At 41.1% G+C, this 21,016-nt stretch overlaps 3 protein-coding genes across 3 annotated transcripts; 2 read left to right on the top strand and 1 right to left on the bottom strand.

Annotated features, from left to right (window-relative positions):
- Nucleotides 1–42: 42 nt before the first annotated feature.
- LOC135500595 (glyoxal reductase-like) lies at nucleotides 43–2,802 on the bottom strand. Its single transcript, XM_064792144.1, has 7 exons — nucleotides 2,667–2,802; nucleotides 2,317–2,397; nucleotides 1,902–2,009; nucleotides 1,467–1,747; nucleotides 1,159–1,269; nucleotides 782–875; nucleotides 43–581 (listed from the first exon to the last, which is right to left on the bottom strand). Exons 1-7 carry the CDS (start codon nucleotides 2,713–2,715, stop codon nucleotides 436–438), a joined length of 870 nt encoding a protein of 289 aa, XP_064648214.1. The 5' UTR covers nucleotides 2,716–2,802; the 3' UTR covers nucleotides 43–435.
- A 144-nt stretch (nucleotides 2,803–2,946) lies between these two features.
- On the top strand, nucleotides 2,947–16,245 carry LOC135500804 (mediator of RNA polymerase II transcription subunit 24-like). Its single transcript, XM_064792455.1, has 23 exons — nucleotides 2,947–2,981; nucleotides 3,254–3,411; nucleotides 3,742–3,937; nucleotides 4,064–4,411; nucleotides 4,813–4,972; nucleotides 5,125–5,238; nucleotides 5,451–5,581; nucleotides 5,918–6,007; nucleotides 6,211–6,313; nucleotides 6,650–6,706; nucleotides 7,021–7,163; nucleotides 7,346–7,466; nucleotides 7,677–7,846; nucleotides 8,093–8,192; nucleotides 8,526–8,698; nucleotides 9,868–9,933; nucleotides 10,676–10,916; nucleotides 11,106–11,343; nucleotides 11,741–11,796; nucleotides 12,007–12,048; nucleotides 14,305–14,401; nucleotides 14,654–14,874; nucleotides 15,204–16,245. The coding sequence occupies exons 1-23, from the start codon at nucleotides 2,947–2,949 to the stop codon at nucleotides 15,405–15,407; spliced, it is 3,264 nt and encodes a 1,087-aa protein (XP_064648525.1). The 3' UTR covers nucleotides 15,408–16,245.
- A 1,007-nt stretch (nucleotides 16,246–17,252) lies between these two features.
- LOC135500245 (protein LSM12-like) lies at nucleotides 17,253–20,694 on the top strand. The gene is made up of 5 exons (XM_064791572.1): nucleotides 17,253–17,382; nucleotides 17,966–18,099; nucleotides 18,368–18,477; nucleotides 18,816–18,972; nucleotides 19,161–20,694. Exons 1-5 carry the CDS (start codon nucleotides 17,253–17,255, stop codon nucleotides 19,215–19,217), a joined length of 588 nt encoding a protein of 195 aa, XP_064647642.1. The 3' UTR covers nucleotides 19,218–20,694.
- Nucleotides 20,695–21,016: the final 322 nt, after the last annotated feature.

Here is a 21,016-nt window from a genome sequence, read left to right as displayed (position 1 = left end):
ATATTAGAATTCAAGTAAAGATTTGTCATTTATTTGCTGTCGAGTACATGTAGATATTTAAACTATTACACCAACTTGGGTACTGAAGTCAAAAGTGGGGCGCATAGAGTAACCCACATGTTCATTAGCTTAGGTTATAAGCTACATTTTGGTTCAACTTCCACCTATGTATCCTAATGTTTGGTCATTGTCTCTTCATACAATAGTCCATGGATCCCGAATACAATGCAAATGTTCATACAATAGTCCATGGATCCCGAATACAGTCCAAATGTTCATACAATAGTCCATGGATCCCGAATACAATCCAAATGTTCATACAATAATCCATGGATCCCGAATACAATCCAAATGTCCATACAATAGTCCATGGATCCCGAATACAATCCAAATGTTCATACAATCGTCCATGGATCCTGAATACAATCCAAATGTTCATACAATAGTCCTTGGATCCCAACAGTAATGTAACTGTTGATCTAACGAGTTGATTTTGGTGATATCCTCCTCTGGCAAATCGAAGTCGAATATGTTGAAATTCTCCTCCACGTGAACTGTATTTGTTGACCGAGGAAGGACACCTGCAAAACGGTGAACAAAAAGCATGATTAGTACTAGTACTTTTGAAATAAATCTGCTTTCATCAATCGTATATGTCATGGGATGAGACTCTCGGCGACAGTTATTCAAGATTATGACTATGAGAGAGATTCCAAGGTTGTGTCTGCTTGAGTTGGACAAGCTGCTTCGTTTTGGGTCATGATGAGGACCTGCCACTTACCTATATCTTGTTGTACGGCCCACCTCAATAGAATCTGAGCTGGGGTTTTCTGGTGTCTTTTGGCCAGTTCTAGTATAACAGGGTCGTCCTTCAACTGCAAGAGAAAGGAGAACTATGAGATGAGATGCTATAGTCGAAGACTGGTATAGCACTGTATTGTCTTACTCCTACAGCCCTTGATGATATTGGCAATTGGTTTAACTGAGAGAGAGTGTGAGAGTGTCTTTCTACAATCCCTGGTTGTCATCAGTACATGACCTGTGTCCCTAGTTGTCATGAGACATTGGAATGTAAACAAAGCAACTGACATGAATATACATGTGGAAGCATTGTGCCAAGCAGTCCACACTGACACATGCCAATTTATGGTAACAAACCTTGTTCTGGTCCGAGTGAGATCCCAATGAAGAATAAGCCTGGTAGGCTATGTCATGTTCTTTACAAAAGCTTACAATATCTTTCTGATTCAAGTAAGGATGGTGTTCAATCTGCAATAGAAAACCCATAACATTTATATGAAATTTATGTCTGCAGTCAACATTGATGTTTAAGACCTTTCATTGTGGATATATACGTCTTTTCCCAAACAAATACTACTGGGGCTTTCAATGAATGATTGCCCTTATGTCATAGATCTTCCTGGGGTAATTCAAAAGTGTACTTTGCAAGTTGTGAAGTACCATACCTGAAGAAGGGCTGGCTTTATTGAACAGAATTTCAACAGTTCTTCTAGATGTGGTATCATATAATTTGACACCCCAATGGCCTTTAGTTTTCCTTCTTTACACAACTGCTCCAACTCCAGCCAACTTTCCTTCCTCAACTCCACGTTTCTTGGATCATCTGTCTTCATTCCTTGGGTGCCTGGCCAGTGGATAAGATACAAATCAAGATAGTCACATTGGAGGTCCTTGAGTGACTGAAGGCACGATTCACGGCTCTTGGATTTACCTTGGAATTTCGGAGCTGAAATACAAGCAGAGATGTCCATGATGGCTTGATAGACCAAAGGTAGGGAAGTAAGTCATTCTTATAACTAGAAGATTTGAAGTTACTTACATATTCATGACACATAGATTTTTGATACACTGGTAGTATTTTTTACCCTACAGATACTTACGAAGTTTGCTTGTTATAAAGACATCGGACCGTTTTAAGTTATACTTGGGAAGCATTTCCTTCAAGCTCTTCCCAATGTCTTCTTCATTTCTGTAGCCACCTGCTGTGTCTGAAAAGTGAAGCATGATATTGGTAACAGATTAATACACAATTAGGTTTAGTGGCCTAGTCAGTCAGACTTCGGCAAGAGGTAGAGTCCATCACATGTTACTCATGTTTCCTACTTGGTGGGGCTTTTACTTGCCCTGACAAGGACACACAGGTACAAGGATCCTTGGCCTTATACCTCATTTAAAGGACAAATCAATTTACGGTTGTGTGTCAAGTTCACTAAAACAAAACAGTGGTGACCCTCTTGAGAGTCGAACCCAGGACCTAGATTATGAGCCAGTCCTTCCTCTCTATGAGATTCTTACCAATTGATCTGTAACCGGCTCTCAAAGCCACATCCAAGATTTTATGAATAAGCTCACTTCCTTTGATTTGGAATGTCCCCACTGAAATAAAGTCAAAGAACATACACTGATACAGCCGGGTCTATTTCAGACGTCAGGGATTTACGCTATTTCATGATTTATGGGATTAAGGAAGAATGATTTCCTCTGGATTATGTAATGTCTCAACTTCAGATTTGACAGTTTCGCTTTTGATTTGCTCGAGCTAGGCCTGGCCTATCTATCTCGTAATCGCATGATGTCATTGATGATCTCAAGTCAGAGGTTTTCAGAAATCAATAAAATTTAAATTTCCTCGACAAAATATTTACATCCAATGATTGGCATCAGTGCTCCTGTATTCAGCTTGACAGTATTCATGGTGGAATCAAGATGACAACTTGCGCATCACTCAAAATTGATGAAATATTGACAATAAGTATGCATTTATTTCATTTTTTATCAGAAATTTTCATCTGCTAGTTATGTGACTGCAATACCAAGTCAGACGCACAGAAATTATTTGCCTTCATAGAAAAATGTACACACAGGTTTTATGCGCGGGGCAAGACTTTTGCTAAACGCCATCTACTGGGAGACAAATGAACCAAAATGGAATACAATAGCACTTCTGTGTCTCAAATTAGGTACAAAAACACCCTGCTAACTAAATAACGATGCAAGTGATGGTGAATTCAAAGTGATGTGCATTATCTATAGTATTTCTAGAATCGTTTGATGTGTAATGTGTTGAGGTTTTGTTGGTTGAATGTGTTTTGTTCATTGATTGTTTTGATGGCAAAAGAAAATGACAGAATCTCAATCTCACAATCTGCATTCTATTCTATTATTCTAATTCTTTTGTATCTAACTCGTTCTGGTACCAGTAGTCTATCTGCACTTGTATCCTTTTTTTCAGCATCGGTGCTAAAAATCACAACAGCAACACTAAGGCCATAAAATGTCTGCTACTGCAAGCCTGGCGAGAGCGTTGGTCAGATATACAGTGGGGCATCAACCTGAAGAAACATTTGCCGTTGTCACATAATCATAATGGAGATACTTATAGTTTGTCAGGTGAGCAATTATTTCATTTTAAAGTTGACAAGCATCCATAAAAACCCAGTTGCCAAGTTATAAAACACAAACTCCCGACCTCCGTGTTAAACGTCCTCAGATATGAATATGATAGACTACCAGCAATCTGCAGTGGCACCGTATTCACTAACTCTATTAACTCACTGTGCACAGATGTGGAGCATTGACATCAGCATCAGTTGGCAGAATGTTCAGAGTGCTGTCGAAGTAATCTTTAAAATGTGTGAATGTTCCTGTCATGACTTTATGGCAAAGGCTCAAGTCTTATTTGATGTCAATGATGATAATGATTATTATATTTCTTTTCAGAACTGATATTGGAGCAGGCCCTGGTTGGCATCAGTCCAAACGCACAGGTCCTCATCTACCTCAAGTACTGTATCAGTACGCAGGTTGTATCATTGACCGCTACGTTGCGTGCCATAATGAAGTATGACGACTTGAACAAGCCTTACTGTATCAAGAGTCTGATGGAGTTAACCGAGGGATTCCTCAGTAGAGCAAGGTAGAGTATTCAGATGACCTAGATATTTTTGTCCCACATACCAGCAATTATGACTGTAGGTCACAGTGATTAAAATCACTGGTTTGTACAGAGCTTAAAAAACTAAACTGAGGTGACTTTTTTCAGTCACTACGGAGTCACAGAAGAGGCCATGGCCCTGTCAAAAGTCCTCCTCAACTTTATCGAGTGGCTGTTGGCCTGTTCTCACAAAGCCCTACAGAAAGTCAACGACAGCAAAGGAGAACCTGAATTCACCAACATTCTCGATAAGGCTTGCGACGTCCTCAGCGTGCTCATAGAAAATCGGACGACGAGGGCTATGCTTCACATCGCCATATTAGACGAAGCAGAAACATTCCGTCAGATCGAACAAACCGAGGCGAACGTTCGTGGGACTTTAGGACAGCTTCACTCTGCAACCATCACGTCGGCGCTCAGAAGTAAAGTAGACTCGAGCCTAAAGCTACTTAACAGGTTTGTGCAACTCGATCAACCTCAGCTACCCATACCACAAGCCATCAACTTATACTTCAATGAGATTCTCTTAATATTTGCAATATCATTGGCTTCTGTCTTGTCTTCCATGATTTTCGTCATGCCTCCCAATGGCCACCACTCAAAATCCGACTTGGGTGATTCTAAAGTTTTGCTGGCCCTGGCATCAATGAAATTTTACCCCATGAAGAGTTTTGAAAGGCTGTTCAGCAACCATAGCTTGCCTTGGTGAGGAGACCAAGGATTCGCAGAATACTAGCTTCAAACCAATGGCCACACTCTCCCTGGTGAGTCTAAGACTAAGTTCTGTCAAACTGATCCAGCCCTTCTATTGGACGTTGATTATGTGTCCTCTAATCTTTACCTTCGCCGTCCCCCAGAATCTCCGAGATGGATGCAGACGCGCCGGGCGTCCTCAACATGTCGACAGTCCTTGGCAACCCAACGATTAGTATCCTACTGCCACAGGAAGCCATCTTGAATCCCACTGGCGAGATTCAACCGTTCATTGACCAATTGATTTTGGTGGAGAAATTGCAGGTAGGTAGGTCAACTTAAACACAAAGTGACTGTCGATATTGTTTCAAAGCGACAATGGTCATAATTAAGTAACTTTAATCGCTGTGCAAGAAATCTTAATGACTTCTCACTTAAAAGTAGGTTTAATCAACCTGGTAATGTTTGAATTACAGGGTTTGAATCGGCCGTCTGTGTATTGTGATGTCATCAAGGCTTGTTTTTATGGCTTGATCGATGCAGGTGGAAGCCAGGAGGAACTGAAATGGGTCGCCTTCACATTCCTTAAGGTTAGTAAGCTTTTTGAAGGTATGAGGTCAAGGTCATGTTGTTTTCATTTCCAATACCATGTGTGACCCTCTCTGAGAAAACTTAGCCAAAGTGGTCTGGCAGTGAGTGACAAGGCATGTGGGGCAGATTTAAATCTTCTTAATTCAGTTTTATATCCACTATTCTACCCTTTGCAGTAATTCTTACCAATTGTTTCCCACTCTTGTTCCAGTTACCTCAGATCCTCCAAAAGATGGAGCAGATTCAGCCGTCATTTCGTGAGAGTGGAACCAGTATGGAACAAGGAATCGAACTATTATTACGATTTACACCGCTCTTGGACTTGACGGACACTAGATGCAAGTGAGTGAAAATTGAAATTTTGTTTCAAAGTTTATTGCAAATGTGCTGCATTTGTATACAGAACAAGTGACAAAAGTCCCACCACATTTCTGTTTCCACAGTTATTCACTTCGCCCAGGCTCGATTTAACCTTCTGCTGCATCAAAAGGATGCAGTCTGTGGTCACAAAATTGACAGAGCAAAAGACCAGAATTAAAGTGAAACAACAGTGCCTGCCCTTTGAGATCCATAAAAACTTCATTCATTTCTAGACAAGAGTGTACTAAACACCAAAACCAAATATACTCGGGTTTACAGGATGTGAGGTAAATCGTTTTTTGTACTTGCATTTTTCAGCTGCGACTGTCTCCATTTTCTTCTGCTTGAGTTATGGAATAAATACAACAATCTGACGGAGCACCAGTGCAGGAAACTGATGGCAAAAAGGTATGAAATGATACCCTCCCCCCCCCCCCCGAAAAGAAAATGAACTGCATGATATGATGCTTTATTACAAGTTAGCCAACTGGATTTGGCACCTAATGCCCGGAGTTCAGAATTGTGATTCTCCAGATTAAGACTAGAGAATATCAATTGTTTATCTGCTACAAATGTAATCCTCTTATCTTTCTTCGTGGTCTTGTCTTTAGGCAAAGTGAGAGTAGAAAGTCAAAGAACCCCGAGCAGAATACATCTCAGCCCAGCCCAAGTTTGATCCTAAGAGCGGAGCCCACTGTCACCAGTATACTCAAGGTATAGTTTGTTGTGTTTACATGAAGTCTTTCATGGCTGGACGACCATCCCCCTCCAGAGAGGCCCCAGAGAAAACTGTCTTTGCAATAGCTTCTCAAGACCAGAGTATCATAAATCAATACAGAAATTATTGCTACACTCCTTTATCCCCTTTGATTGAGCCATCGGCTTTGCACTGATTTCTGCTTCCATATAACCTAAAACACACATATTAGCGATTTCGGGGCTCGGAGCGTTTTTTATGGAAGATTGAGAGTAACTTATGACGCAAAAGACTGGTTTGGTGGCCAAACTATATGATACTGGTGTTTCTTAAAGACGCCATTTATGTTGCAGAAAGTTCAAACTACCGTCACTCCACAAGCTTTATCTACGAGTATAAGTATATTGAAGGTACATGTACATGTAAAACTCTGTAGATATTGACAGATATACCATTGCATATAACTGCTATAAAAATATATGAGCTTGCCTTGTATATTACTACTATAGCAGTAAAGTATGCCATTTATAACCTTGTAATATATCCTGAATGACCAGAGTATGGATGACTTAGATGGCGAATTGATGTTAGAAATACAACGGATCGTTTGCGACGTCTGGTGGATTCCTGATGTCAGTCCGCCTTTTTGTTATGAAAGTCATCCGTATAACCCAACATTTTAAAACGGACATCATGCACGTCTTGAATTAACTGATCTCTTCAGACCCTTGATGCCGATTACTCGAAGAACCAGGATGCTCTGCTGGGGGTCCTATGTCACATGATGTCCGGCAAGAGCTTCGAGCTGATTTTGGCCGCAGCAGCAGCGACTGGAAAACTGCAGAGCTTTGCTGTGAAATTAATCAAGTAAGTCAAAGCAACTGACAGTGTTTACATGGTGATATCCTTTTCATTTACAATACGTATCTCTACTGTTTCTACTTATCTCAATTTTTTCAAAATTGCGTTCAGGTGCTCTTGCATTTGAACACTTCACATGCCAATAGTCTCTGTGTATGTTTTAAACAGTATCACACTTCTCATTTCAGGTTCAATGAGTTTGCCAAGAGCACTACCGGGGAGGGAGGAAAGGCCGCACATATACGCGCACTTCTCTTTGATATATCATTCCTCATGTTGTGCCATATCACACAGTTATATGGAGTCGAGGTGGGTGTAGAATATTGATGACTTGTATGACCTAAAGGCAGAAGATGATACTCCTTTTTCAACAGCTTGTTATGGACTAACGACAGCACATTCCTGTATGCAGAGTTGTTTGAAAATTTTCCGAAAGCTTCTGGGCAACTGGTGTCAATAATGAGTAAACCTTTCTTTGGAAATGTTTTTTTACACCCTATATTTCCTTCTTTTCTTCAGATAATCACTCAGCAAAGAGAATCTGCAGAATCCTTCTTCGCTCAGTGGGCCCTTCGATGTCTGCCCGAAGATGGAAGGTTCCGATCACTGGATGCCTACTTACCGCCCGACCAGGCAAAAGTGGACAGCCTGATCACACAGTTCAATGTGGGAGGTGAACTCAAACAGGGGTAGGTAAACAGTGTCTGCCCTGACAGATGATCTGTGACTACGTACGTCCTATGGCTGCCTCGGCATGTGGTCGCCAAGTCAAGCCACAGTGTTGCAGTTGGATGAAGGCCATGTCCTTTCAGATGTGGTATAATCTGCTGTACAAACCTAATTGGTTTGTATTTTGTCTATTTATGGCAAAGTTCTTATACATATATATATCTTTTAAAATCTCACCATAAAAACTTCGTAATTGTGGTTTGCAGCTTGGCAAAGTGGCATGAAGTTTGCAACAACACACCGGCAGTTATACAAGAAGTCCTCATCGCCTTAGAACATGGAGCGCTATCGTATGATAATGTCAAGGTATGTATCTATCAGAATCACTATCAAGTCCATTTTTTATGGACTGAGAATGTAGAAGCAATACTTATCTTGAACTATGTACCAAATTCTGACAATAGGGGGCTTTTACAAGATAATTCAACTACTATTCAATGCTTATTGCTACTGATGGCTGGTTGTCATTTGATTTGTTTCACAAGATAGTTTAACTAAGTTCGTAGTGCTTTTCAGCCTGATAAGAAAATGCTATTCTCATGAGGTTCAAGCCCCTCTTAAGACATTCGAATAGCCAAGCTTGCATCCTAGCCAACAAATAAAATTTAGCTGGTTCGATCAAAATTACTCAACTTTCAGATCATTCTGGATAACATCCGCAGTAAGATGTGTTCGCTACCGGTCGTCGTTGGCGCCTGGCTCTGCAGCTACATTAACATCAGCTCCGAGGACATCCGCCAGCATCCCCTGAACATGCTACAGCAACTCAAGGCACCGGCACCACCTGACCCAAGCCAGTACTACAACGAACGGTAAGATGCGATGACTCATTTCATGGAGCTGTGATTCAGTGGCCTGGACTATTGAAATCAAAGTCCAGAAAATCTCCGCTGGAAACTTGTACCACTGGATTGAACAAAGTCTCCCCACTCAGGAATAAGTTTGGGAATGGGAATTAGCAGTTTTGCTTAGGTTGTTATAAGAGTTTTCTACTCAGCCACCTATTTGGCAATTCTAGTTTTCTTTCTTTGGCATGCCCTTTCTTTCAGTGTTGTTCTCTCAGTTTTCATTTTATAGCAGACGTCATTGCGTGTTTGCTGACAGGTTAACTGCAGACTGCCAAATTTCCATGGTATTTTGTGTTCACGAATAACCTCAATTGGAAAAACTAACAGAAATTTTCTAATCCGCCACATAGATAACGTGACAATTTTATTTAAAGTGATACTATGATGTGGTTTACAACTTTGCGGAAATACGTCCGTTTTTAATTGTTGATCACAAATGTAAAGCTCAAATTTTCCATTTTTGATTAGATTTATTATAAAATCATGGAATGTAAACCACCGCGACCACGAAAATGTTCATGTTGTGACGTCATCAACGAAAACGGCATCGAAGCAAGCTGTCCGGGGGGGATTAAACCATCAATTTCTAGAAAATGTGCATTTCAATTCGAAAACCTTACCGATTTATGAGAAAGTGACATAGTCATTTGTCAAAAACAGCTAAAACATTATATGGTGAAATTTGACACGAGTTACCCTTTAAGAGGCGTGAAAACTTTGCGGTCTACAGTCGAGTTTGCTTCTTGTAGTGTCAGTAATAGTAGTCTCATCACTGCTTTTAGCTACCTGTTCAATCTATTTCTAAATATCTTTGCTACCTGATCTCTAGAGACTGCTCCTAATATTAGATTTTTGGAGCAGTTACAATTTGTCCTAAACCTGACACAAAATGGTCACAAGAGGGTTTTAAGCAAACGCTTATCACCACATTTCTTAACCTTAGGTCAGGAAATCCCACATCCCATTCTAGTCTGCTGGCTGCTGGGCACGGACTGATGCGTTTCTAAAAATGCTGCTGTAAACGTGAATAAATGTTTGAATCTGAATCTGACCATGATAATTATGTTAAATTTGTTTGGCAGTGCAGTCAAATGGTATGCCACGACGTTTTATGCTTTAAATGTATTATTCAGGCCCAACATGCAGCAGCTCAAGAGTCCAGCCCCCTCTGGTGAGAACAACCAGTATTATCAAGACAGGTAAGAAGAATTTATACAGTCCTCGAGGTACGCCATGTGTTTGGATCCACTGAGTCCAGATGTTCCATGTTAAGACACTCCAGGGTGGGCCACTCATTGTTAGGATCCTACAAAGTGGGAGTACTTAAGACTAGGAGTACTCGTCATTGGTGTATAATGATTGTCAAATGACTTGATTTGAAGAAATTCTCAGGATCCCCAAATTCCCAACAGAATTGACCATCTTTCCTAAACTAGTAAGAACTTCTTCATGAAATGAAAAGCACTTTGATCATCATCACATCATTTTAGGATCACCTGATGAATAATGCTAACAAAGATGCCAAACCACATAACTTTATCCTTTTCAAATTTCTCCTTTTTGCTTGTTTGCACTATTCTGATGTTTCTGATTTCATGTTGTGGTTTGTTCATGAAATATTTCGTCAGAAAGTTTTGTCTGCTTTGTGTTCAATTGATAGATGATCTTGATGTGGTCACCAGATCATGATGGGCCTTGGCACTTTTGTGTAAGGTTTGACCGCAGCGCAACTTGTTCAAACATATTTTGCATGCGGCACGATTGCACCTCCGGGCCAAGTGTTGCGTGACGACTTAGGTGACTGTCTTCTGAGGAAACCTCCAAATTGGGTCCAATCATGCCAGCGGAAATTAGAAGATGGTTCAATAACCAGCTAGAAAGAAGCACACTCTCAACATCATTCCTCGAGTTCTAACCTGAAATTATCCCTTATCTTTTCAGGTCACACCTCATGAGTATCGTCCTCAAGCGCATGACACAGGACCTGGTGCCCGCCCAACCGGGGAAACAGACCGTCGAGTCTCAGCAGTATCTGAAAAACGACCAACTCGCCTATGACCTCCTCGTCTCCACGCTGAAGTCAATTTTTAAGAAAGGATGCACGGACATAAAGTCAGTCCACACCATGGAGCAGCTGTTAAATGTTGGTGGCGCTGTCTGGTTCTGCGACTGTATCATCAAGGTAAATTTCGTATTTATTCCTGCAGGCCACTGCAGACTTTCCGTAGATCGAACACCCGAGTATGTACTTCAGAACTGCCCACTCTGGGACACCGAGAGACTGGCAACATGGCCAAATAGTGCATCAATGGAGACAAAGCTCTGGAAATCTGCAGTGAGTTGTTTTTAACATCTTCCTTTCTTGAAACAGGAAATGTTGACCCACAGCCACCCAGAAGAACTCCAACAAGCCGTTTGCATGGTGTACGGTCTATTCTACATGGACATTGAGCAGCTGACCCTGTGCCTCATCACTAACACCATCCCGCGTCTGCTCCAGGGATCGGAGTACAAGATGCTCGTGTTGATCGATCCACGTGGCAAGGCACTAGCACAGCTTGTCGTCATGTGTATCACGGTGTCGCATCAAATGAAGCAGTACAGTAAAGGTAGGTTTCAACTCAAACGGACTGCACTTGCCTGATTTTGGTCAAGTCACTTTGCTATGGTTTCATTGTATTTGTCCTTCTCTCATAACCACTCCTACGCATGACTTATGGTTGTTGGGGTGTCATGGCATCCAGCAGCAGTGAGGTCAGCTTTTTGCTCCTTCGTTCGTGCCTTTGTCCCCTTCAAGATGTGATGTGCTATCCGGACGACGGCTTATTGAGCTTAATTGCCCTTTATAGAGAATAGTTGCAGTCATTTGTCTAGATGAGAGGTGTCCAGCCACTGGCAGCATCAACCACAGCAAGGTGAACGGAGCCTGTGGTCGCCAGAGTTTCAGTGGCGGGCTGGCCTAGTTCGCTCTGTCCCCATTAGGCCCGTTCCTATTTCTACTTTCAGATCTGAGTTCTCTGAGGCGCGCACGAAAGCGTGGTAGGAAAGAAATCGAGATGGACGTGAGTAAACTACAATTATATCTCCTCTTTCGAACTGGGCCAGCAATGAAAAAAGAATTACGTTGTTTTTTCTGTTGAAGTTAAAAACTCAGATGTTCATGTGGGTTGATGTTGTCATGGATTTTTTGCATTTTATTCTTTTAACCTGATATTTCATACAAAGCTATCAATATTCTTTCGGCTTTTCCATGACTTGATTCTGTATTACAGGAGGATACAACAATTGCTACGCAATGTAGCAAAAAATCACGGGTCAGTACGAAGAGTTTTGATTGGTAACCATGGTAACGGTGTCACACCATCACAAATATGAATGAAAGATATTATGGGTGCCACCCTGAATGAAAGTCTATAAACCTGTCAGAAGGTCAAAGTCTTACTAAAACACATCACAGTTGTTGTTCCATTGTTTCATATTTCACATCACTTTTTAATTTTATGCAAGTCACATTATAAACTCCATCATTAAAGATTAGGTGTGCGTATAGCGGTATGCGCTCAGAGTTATATGTCTCTTCTGAATGTATTTTTGTGCTCAATATGCAATGTGAAAAATAAACAAGTCATACTGCAACAGTGTAAAATTGTTGTTTGTAAACTGTCAATTCAGCACAAAGTAAGAGAATTCTTTTAAACTGTTAATGTTTGATGATGAATACTCAGTAAAAAAGAGCTTTTTTAGAAACATTGGCCTGCCAGTACTTGCAGGCCAATGTTTCTAAATGCAGAATTTCGTCTCACCATGGCTTGCAGTGTACTGCACTGTGCAATGCATTCGCCCATGGTTGGCCCCTGCTCAAATGCAAAAACCGACTTAGGCCGTGTTTTGGGACACAAAGTATAAAATGAAAGGTATTTTCTTCAAACACTTTAGGTCACATGACATCTCAACACTTGCTTTTTGCATGTTTTGAAATTTGGCAAGAGAAGAAATAAATGTAATTTTGGCCACAGCACAATCTTGTTCCGAGGGGAGTAGGACCATGTGATGGTGTGACTGATTTCGAGTTGCTGATTGGGGTGATTTCCTCCCCTCCCCTAGTATATATACACAATGACAATGATCCAGTCTGGCACACAATCTACAAGTAGCTCTACCTTAACTTCATTGGGAAGTTATCCGGAAGACATTTTGATGAGAAATTCATTGTGAAATTGATGTTGACAAATCCTAAAATCATCTCATTCTGTCAACACTCAGGACCTGGGCTTTGATGTTATGTCAGTGACATTGTAGATGATTCCCAGGACATAATGGAGGAATGACGTCATGTGGGGTCAAACACAGGTGGTCCATGCTGGGGGGGGGGGGGGCTAATGTCATGATGTCAGACTGGGAGAACCTGCATCAAAATTAGCCACCCAGGTCAAATCACTGTGGCGTCGAAAAAGGTGGTCGGCTTGGGAATTATCTATATTGCATGTATCGACAGGGTTAGTTACACCGTTGTGCTCCAGATTGGATCTATGGAAATAACGCAGGAGTTTTTGGCCCCATCCCTCCTCTAACAATAATTTAGCACAGACCCGTCATGATGACAGGTGACAGTTTGCCATGGTTTTGTTTGGCTGCAGAATCACTCGACCAACCCTCCAGAATACTTTTACACTTCACTCCTCCCGCTGCCTTGGTTGTGATAGGCATGTGTGATTGTCAATCATTTCGAACGTCATCTATCCTCTTAGAGTTACGTCATCTGCTGACATTGAATGAGCGTCTTGAAAATACCTTAAAGTCGGAAATCCTGGTTGTACTTGTGGGAATACTCGGTCACCAAAGTGTAGCAAGGGTGGCATTAAGCTTTATTTCATGGCTGTAAAGAAAAACTATTTCAATTTATTTCACTCCAATATAAGGTATTCTCTGACGCTCCCAAAATCTGCAAAAATTTTATGTTTTCTTAGACTATTACTCCTGCCTATGCCTAAATCTTTGGTTTCTTCCCTCATTTTGTTTCTTTTGTTTTGTGCATGGCTTTGTTTTGTTTGTTTGTTTGTTTATTTCTTCAAAACTTTCTATTATTTTGCTTGACAATGGTGCTTTAGTGTGACTTCGCAAGGATTATTCGTCAACGAGATGCCCCAGAGATTTCACCTACACTTCACAAGCTCACATTCTCTCCGGGTCACTCAATCAACCAATCTGGCTGGGCGCATCCTCGGGTTTTGGCAGCAAAGAGTGCTGAACCATACCTAAACCCCTGGATCTTTCCAGCGACTTGTTACCTTAAAAAATTGCCTCTGTAAACCACCAAAATATTTTAAGCGATTTGCAAAAATTTAACCAGAAGAAAATTTGGAAGTTTCGTTTCCATTTCTGCTGATTGTGGCACTTATTGAAACTCCCAAGAGTATTGATGGCATTCTGACCAAAGATGAAAATGTGACCTCTTAGATCTAAATTTGCCATGGAGGGAGCTTCTTAACTTTATGCAAATATAGCCCCACTTTAGTGAACCTGGAGGCAGTTATCATTTCTTCATGTATCTTTAATGTCTTATCATCCAGGATGCTGAAGATGACCAAGATGAAGCTAAACCAAATAAACAGCGGAAGCTTCTCGAAGAGGAGATGATTACGTTGGACTCTGAGGGATTCAACCTGGGTGAGCTTGTTCTGTCCATGTCAATAGGTTGTGATAAATCTTAAGAGTAACCACAACTGTATTGATCATATCGAGCCGACACGTCTAAAATGGCATCACCTATGTTAACTCCTGAGTAAAACTAAACCTGTGTCTAACTTTTGGCAACAAACGTCGCACTCAGTCCTTTAAGAAACGTTAAAGGCAGAGTAGCACGAGTTAATGTTGGCCATCACTGATGCAAATCATTCATGTTTTCGTATTAAACTCCAGACATGATCACAGCCAAAGAGGATGCAGAGAGCATGCCAACGTACGACACGCGAGACCCTCTCAATAAAGCCATGGTGAAACTGTTTGGTCTGTTCTCTAGTATCGTCGGCGATAGCCTCGTCAGTCCAAGGACGGGCTTTGTTGTCAGCTTCGTGAAGGAGGCCATTAAGTGTGGCGGGAATTATACGAGATTCATTCTCCAGTTTATGCCGGCTAATATGGTAAGTTGCGCAGAATGAGTGGTGCTAGATGATGCTGCAGCTGGCTTATGCTCTGGCATTCTTGCCCTGGCAAAAATACGAGGTACGAGGAACTTCTGTTGTACGTCTCAGGCCAAAGATGAATTTTCCCATTTTGAGTTGAGTGACATTTTCAAGGACACAAAGACAAAACATCAGTGATCTATCCAAGAGTCAAACCCATGACCTCCTGATTATATGAGCCGCACGCTCAAGTCACATTGCCACTGGTCTCCCTGCTGCATGTTTAAACGAACACATTTGATAAGAATTTATTGAGAATATTCATACCCCTGACATTCTCCTTACAGGTTTCTCAAATGATGAAGAGCCTCCCTGGTACGTTCACGACAGACCTTCTCCTCTCCGTGTGTGATCTCACCACCAGCAGAGGGCGTTGTATTGCAGCAAAAGCTGTATGTCAGAGTCATCGCCAGGAGCAGAAAAGTCGGGGCAGCAATTCACCACCTCCAGTTGCACCCATTCCGGGAAAGTTCTCTCCCATCAGAGTGTGATCGAGAACAATATACAAGAAGGGGGATGGCTTTTTTTGAGATGCCTGGATTGACAAATGTGATCCGTCACAGCAAAACCAGGCGCATGTCGCTCTGAGCTTGGCAGGTTGAGACGGACTGTTTGTTCATTTCTCTATTGTCTGCCTTTTGTGAAATATGAGCACATCAATTTCTCCCATTATCTTCTGGTGTCATTTAGGCTCATCTTCTGTGCGACATGCACCTGGTTTTGGTGTGACGAGTCACAAATGAAGAACTGCCAGGATTTTGGGATAGACACCCAATATTATACATTGCGCACATGTGACGATCCGTTTGTTCGATAATATATGATTATTTTCATTCATAAACATGCATCAAAATGACTTTTGTGTGCAATTATTTTAGGATTTGTTTCAAGTATCCCTACGCCTGTGCATCGAGATGCACTTGTGTACAACATTGAAAAATGAGTACTGGAGGTCAGCCTGTTTCGAGTCTGTCCAAATATCAGTCACTTGAAGAGTGGACCTGTAGCCTCGATGGTTTCCCCCTCAATTGGTACAAGGTCAGGATGGATCTGTCCAAGATGAGTCTCAAGCAATCCATTAAAATGTCATTGTTCTGTTACTTCAGCTTAAAATTGATCCAGCCATACTTTTAGAATTTGATTTGTTCAGACGATCTGATGGATGTGACAAAGCTGGGTTCTAATACCAGTCTATTGTGGCTACTGTACCGTACTGTTACGTCCTTAGCTAAGTTGTGTAAATAAATCTGGATATCATTGTATATCATGTATGTCACTGCTCTGCAGTTAGTATCATGTGCTAAATAAAACCAACAGTATGCATTTCAATTTGTAGTTCTGTGTCATTATTATTGTCCATCCTTGAAAGTAGTACCTCTGTAATAAGGGTGGTTGTGACTTCCCTAATCTGGTAGAAAGTCCAAAGAGCACAAGAATAGGATTCCACTCAGTAAAAATTGGTTGAGATGTAACCCAGCATGTGCATTGTGACATTGTCTCTGATTATCTATTTGCTTCTATTCTAGTCAGTTGACTATTGAGATGTTGTATGTCTTCTCATCAAGATTGGCTCATTCTCAAATATAGGGTCAGTCCCATGCTCCTCCCCTTGCACACCTTACTGAGCTCGGTCATTGTGCTGAATGTTGTCCTGAAGTTGGGATGGAATTGTGTATGACCTTGTCAGCTTTGATCTTCTAACATACCAGCATGACAGAGTTAATTGTATTTCTAACTGGTCTCGAAAGTTTCAAAATCTGTACAGAGGATTATGAAAGATGAGACTTGTGTGACCTTTAGTCTGGTTACTCTAAGGTGTGACCAACCTTGTTGATGGAACACGGATGGATAGAGGTCCTGACATCAAGTCAATAATGCCAGGGGAGAACCCACTACTTGTGGTGACAAAACATTGAAGATGGTCTGCTAATTGAATGGGATCAATTGGCTGGTGGGTGATCTTCTCTATGTGGATTTTGACTGTCCCTATTCACTCGTCTCGGTTCTCTCATTTCTGAAAGCAGAATTTAACCAGAAATAACCCCACCTAAGAGCCTTCTGAATAGCTGAAACAATACTATTTCCCCTAAAGATGGATTTCCCATCAAATAATGATGGGACAAGTAAAGTGTCTTGCTCAAGGACATCATGTTTGTTAGCCTTTTCAGGCATTTAAAAATAGATATATGCCACCAAAATTGTAAAATGGGCGGAAGCATCTTTTATTCAATTGATTTTATCAATTTAAATATATATTTTGAGGTTTAGCCTATTAAATATTTTAAACCAATTACTATTGAAGTAGCTGTTCGGTGCGGGGTAGTCAAGTAGCCGAAATGAAGATCAACATGGCGGAAGGCGATTACTTCAATATTGGGAGTACAATCGCTTGTACTACCTGCCATGGGCAAAAGATCCAAGGGGAAGTGATTGCATTTGATTACGGATCAAGAATGCTTGCTTTAAGTATCCAAGTTGAACACCCATCCCCCCCAGTTTAGCGCACGCAGGCCCGATTTCGAGCCGGTCTAAAGTTGACATTTCTTGTTTTCATTCATCAATGCACGGCATGCATTGTGTACATTCGTGTGTGCATGATCAGTGCACTGAAGAAGTATGGCTTCGGCCTGCCCATCCCAATCCCACCCGACCTTCACTGCCATTTGTTGTTTAGTTTCAATACAGGTTGTCCCATTCGTAACTAAATATGAAGACCTCCAAATGGATATTTAGTACGTACACATCGGCATCGCCATACTCATAATCAGTCTCATAGTCATACACTATAAGTCATGTCTCATATTCATAAGTCTCATATTCATAACTCATGATGATGGTGTGCCGTGTCCAAAAGGACCCCCTTGCCACTGTGCCTGTGGCATTGACGTTGAAGTGAAAGATACCTTTTCGATTGCATTGATATCTGGTTGTGTTCTGTGTGAACATCACCCCCAGGCCCCACCCTTGTGGTGATGATTCTGTAGTTTAGGCCCATATAAATTACAATAAATACAGTTTCGACAGAAATATATTCCTTAACCAATCCCAGAAATGCCTCCTACCAGCGGTAAACCAGGACAGAATGATGTACGACTCGTGAACTTGTCATTTGTGAGTGACATGAATCTAATCAAGGAAGGGCCACAGACTCCACCAGCGCTATCAAATCTAAACTTACACAAGGTAAGCGTAGCTCATTCAAAGATCAGTTCAGTGTCTGATACAGTGCCCGGTGCCAAAACGTCTCCTAAAGATCTGGAAATAATGTTGGAACTTCATCTTTCAGTTTTATTAAAGCAACGAAAGGACGGAAAAACTGTGGACATGTACATTATGTCCTTGACATCACATAATAATTCTAGCCTATTAACAACATACCGGTAGTTTGTTGAAATGTCTTTACTTTTCTCTGGTCTCCCAAATGTGAATCAATCTTATCTCCTTATTTCAGCTACAGAGTCGGCTTCAGTCAAATCTTCAAGAAAAACAGCGACAAATTGACTACATTGGTGTGGACGTCACTCCAGAAGGACAGAATGTATTTAATGCAATCACTAAAACGTAAGTGTACAACAGAAAGAAAATGGATCTTGAATCAAAAGTCTTTTCTGCCGTGCTTTTGCTTGTGTCTCTTCTAGTGTTTTCTGCTGAATTTTGTGTTACCATTGGCATAGTTATTCAGTCTTTTGCCAGGGAGAAGGCGATCATTGGTGCCACTCACAAGGAATATTTGGTGTTATGTGTCAAGGAGGGGGCTAGGACTATCTCAGTTGTTTGGTTTTAAAATTCAGAGCACAATCCAAACTTAAAAAAAGTCTGCTTAAATTAGTTTGCTATAGTTGAAAGCCATGTAGCACACGGTTTTTCATAATATTTTATAACCTAAATTTATCTCCCAGAATTAAAGAAGTGCATTGGGAGGGTAAAACGATAGTGGTGTTTGACCAAGTGACCATAGTGCCACCGTACTGTGTGGAACATGTCCGATGTAGAGAGGGAACCCCTGCACAAGGTCAAACAAGCAGTCAGAAGGCACTCGAACATGTCAGAAAGATCGTAAGTATCCACATCTGTCATGTCTTCAACAATACCATAAATCCAAAAGTATCAGTGGCAATTTCATTTCGAGGTTTCGTTAAATTTCAACTTTGCAACAGTTTCTATCTCCAAGCCTGACATGTTAGTCTTCTTCAGCATTTGCCCTGCACTTTATTCAACCCTTATCAATTTGATTTATATTTCAGGTTGAAAAATATTACAGAGAGTTAGATACCGGTACCTTAAGCAGTTCACCACAATAAGCTTAAGTGGTTAAAACAGAAGAGGCGAAACCTATGTTGAAGATCCTGATCGATGGTCCAGCGGCCCCCTGAAATGATCCCTTGGATACAAGGATGCTGGAGTTCAGTTTTAGCACAAGAAACATCAAATGCACGCGAATGATGGAAACATCATCGTCGAATTACTACCGTACACGAAAATGAAAGACATTGTTGGACTAGTCTTGTTTTTGACTGGTTTGTTATGAATATAAGAGGTACTGAGCCCAGAACATTTTGAACTGCTGGTACCCGACTCAATTGTGCTCATCTCTACGATCTTGTACAGAACAGTGTTACAGGCACACTTGAATTGGGCTCACATTCTCAAGTCCGGCCTGTAAAGCTACTGCAGCTATACTGTACCAATGTCGTGGTAACCGTGGCAACGTTGTGGTAACTACGGCGACCAATAATGTAACCATGGGAACAGAAAGGGCAACGTAGGATCATTGTAGTTTGTTCCACGGCAACCGTGTGAACATTGCATGTGTTTGATTACTGTGAAGATGTTCACAAAGTTCTGGCAAGCCAGAAATGAAACCAGCTTGGCATTGACCTTCATGGAAACTTTTGAATCTCCTTGCATAGTTTTATATGAAGGCCTCTGGTAGAGGCCATTTTGTGGCTGTTCTGAAAGTCTTCTGCACCATGTCGCTTCACAGGAGAGAGTAGGCCCAGGCATGTTAGAGGGTATGCCTGAGCTGGTGAGGTGGATGCAAGGAAAGTTTTCACCCAAAAATTGGAATAGAGGGGGTGCCTACAATTTTTATGGTGGTGATTGTGTGTGTGAAACACTAGTATGATTGTGAGAATGCGTGAGTTTATGTTTATGTGTGTGAACATGTCGTCGTGAAATATTTAAATGTGGTTGAGCCATTTGCAATTTTTTATTTGGGATTGAATAATTTCCTTAAAAGTCATCTAAGATTCTTATATCTTATATGTAGGTGAATCTTCTATGATTTTTCAGGAAAGTGAAAATTTTTATCTTAGATTTTGCGACAAAAAGGGTTTAGACCTTTGTTCAAAATTGGCAAATGTAGTTGGGCTAATTGTAGTTTTTTATTTGGGACTGAATTATTTCCTCAAAGGTCATCTAAGATTCTTAAATATCATGTGTGAATCTTTTATAATATTCCAGGAAATTTAACATTTTTATCCCAGATTTAGCGACAAATAGGGTTGAAACCTTAATCTGTGATCTTTAATAGCAGAAGGTCGAATGCAAATTAAACAGTTAAATCCCTTGATGTCTTGATAGACAGAATTTTCAGGATTAGTCGACAGTAGTTGGCCTTTGTAAGTCTATAATCCTCTGTATTTGCAGCACAATTTGTCTAAATTCAGTTCATGTGGCAGATTCATTTGACCCTTTGACCCAAAATGCGGTCTGTTGTTCTAAGTCCGAAATCATGAAATTGATAATTGAAATAAATGGCCCTAAATTCACCTTGAAGCATGTTTTGTGGCTTTGTTTTTTCAACGTTTTGGCCTTCCTATTTGAGGCCAGTACTGGAGAATCTATTCCCGCCTTCAGCCATCCATCTCTGACCTACTTTTGACTCAATGAGTGTTCAGGAGTGTAATGTTGCGGGGGGGGGGGGGGCTACAGTTCAAGAGCTCAGCACTTCTGTCTTTCAACAACTTCGGTCCACTTCGGTTTTTCCTTCTCCTGGACTTTGATAGACTGGCCTCCTTAGCCTTGGTCACCAACCAGGTCCTTATGAAAATGACCTGATAGACCAGTTGCCATGAGGTGTCTGTGATCACGAGTAATT

This window comes from Lineus longissimus, chromosome 16 (genome assembly GCF_910592395.1).
Source record: "Lineus longissimus chromosome 16, tnLinLong1.2, whole genome shotgun sequence".
Taxonomy (NCBI): domain Eukaryota; kingdom Metazoa; phylum Nemertea; class Pilidiophora; order Heteronemertea; family Lineidae; genus Lineus; species Lineus longissimus.
Note: the sequence above shows the minus strand (reverse complement) of the source record. Positions and strands in the feature narration are given on the sequence as shown.

What these genes read in the sequence shown, in the direction of transcription:
- LOC135500595 (XM_064792144.1), bottom strand. Translation starts at nt 2,715, where the DNA reads ATGAATACTGTCAAGCTGAATACAGGAGCACTGATGCCAATCATTGGA. An exon ending in AGCCGGTTACAGATCAATTG is followed by an intron (nt 2,010 to 2,316) that starts GTAAGAATCTCA and finishes TTCACTTTTCAG; the next exon opens with ACACAGCAGGTGGCTACAGA. An exon ending in TAAAGCCAGCCCTTCTTCAG is followed by an intron (nt 1,270 to 1,466) that starts GTATGGTACTTC and finishes TTTCTATTGCAG; the next exon opens with ATTGAACACCATCCTTACTT.
- LOC135500804 (XM_064792455.1), top strand. Translation starts at nt 2,947, where the DNA reads ATGGAATACAATAGCACTTCTGTGTCTCAAATTAG. An exon ending in TCGCCTTCACATTCCTTAAG is followed by an intron (nt 5,239 to 5,450) that starts GTTAGTAAGCTT and finishes CTCTTGTTCCAG; the next exon opens with TTACCTCAGATCCTCCAAAA. An exon ending in TTTGCTGTGAAATTAATCAA is followed by an intron (nt 7,164 to 7,345) that starts GTAAGTCAAAGC and finishes TTCTCATTTCAG; the next exon opens with GTTCAATGAGTTTGCCAAGA.
- LOC135500245 (XM_064791572.1), top strand. Translation starts at nt 17,253, where the DNA reads ATGAAGATCAACATGGCGGAAGGCGATTACTTCAATATTGGGAGTACA. An exon ending in ATCAAGAATGCTTGCTTTAA is followed by an intron (nt 17,383 to 17,965) that starts GTATCCAAGTTG and finishes AACCAATCCCAG; the next exon opens with AAATGCCTCCTACCAGCGGT. An exon ending in TCGAACATGTCAGAAAGATC is followed by an intron (nt 18,973 to 19,160) that starts GTAAGTATCCAC and finishes TTTATATTTCAG; the next exon opens with GTTGAAAAATATTACAGAGA.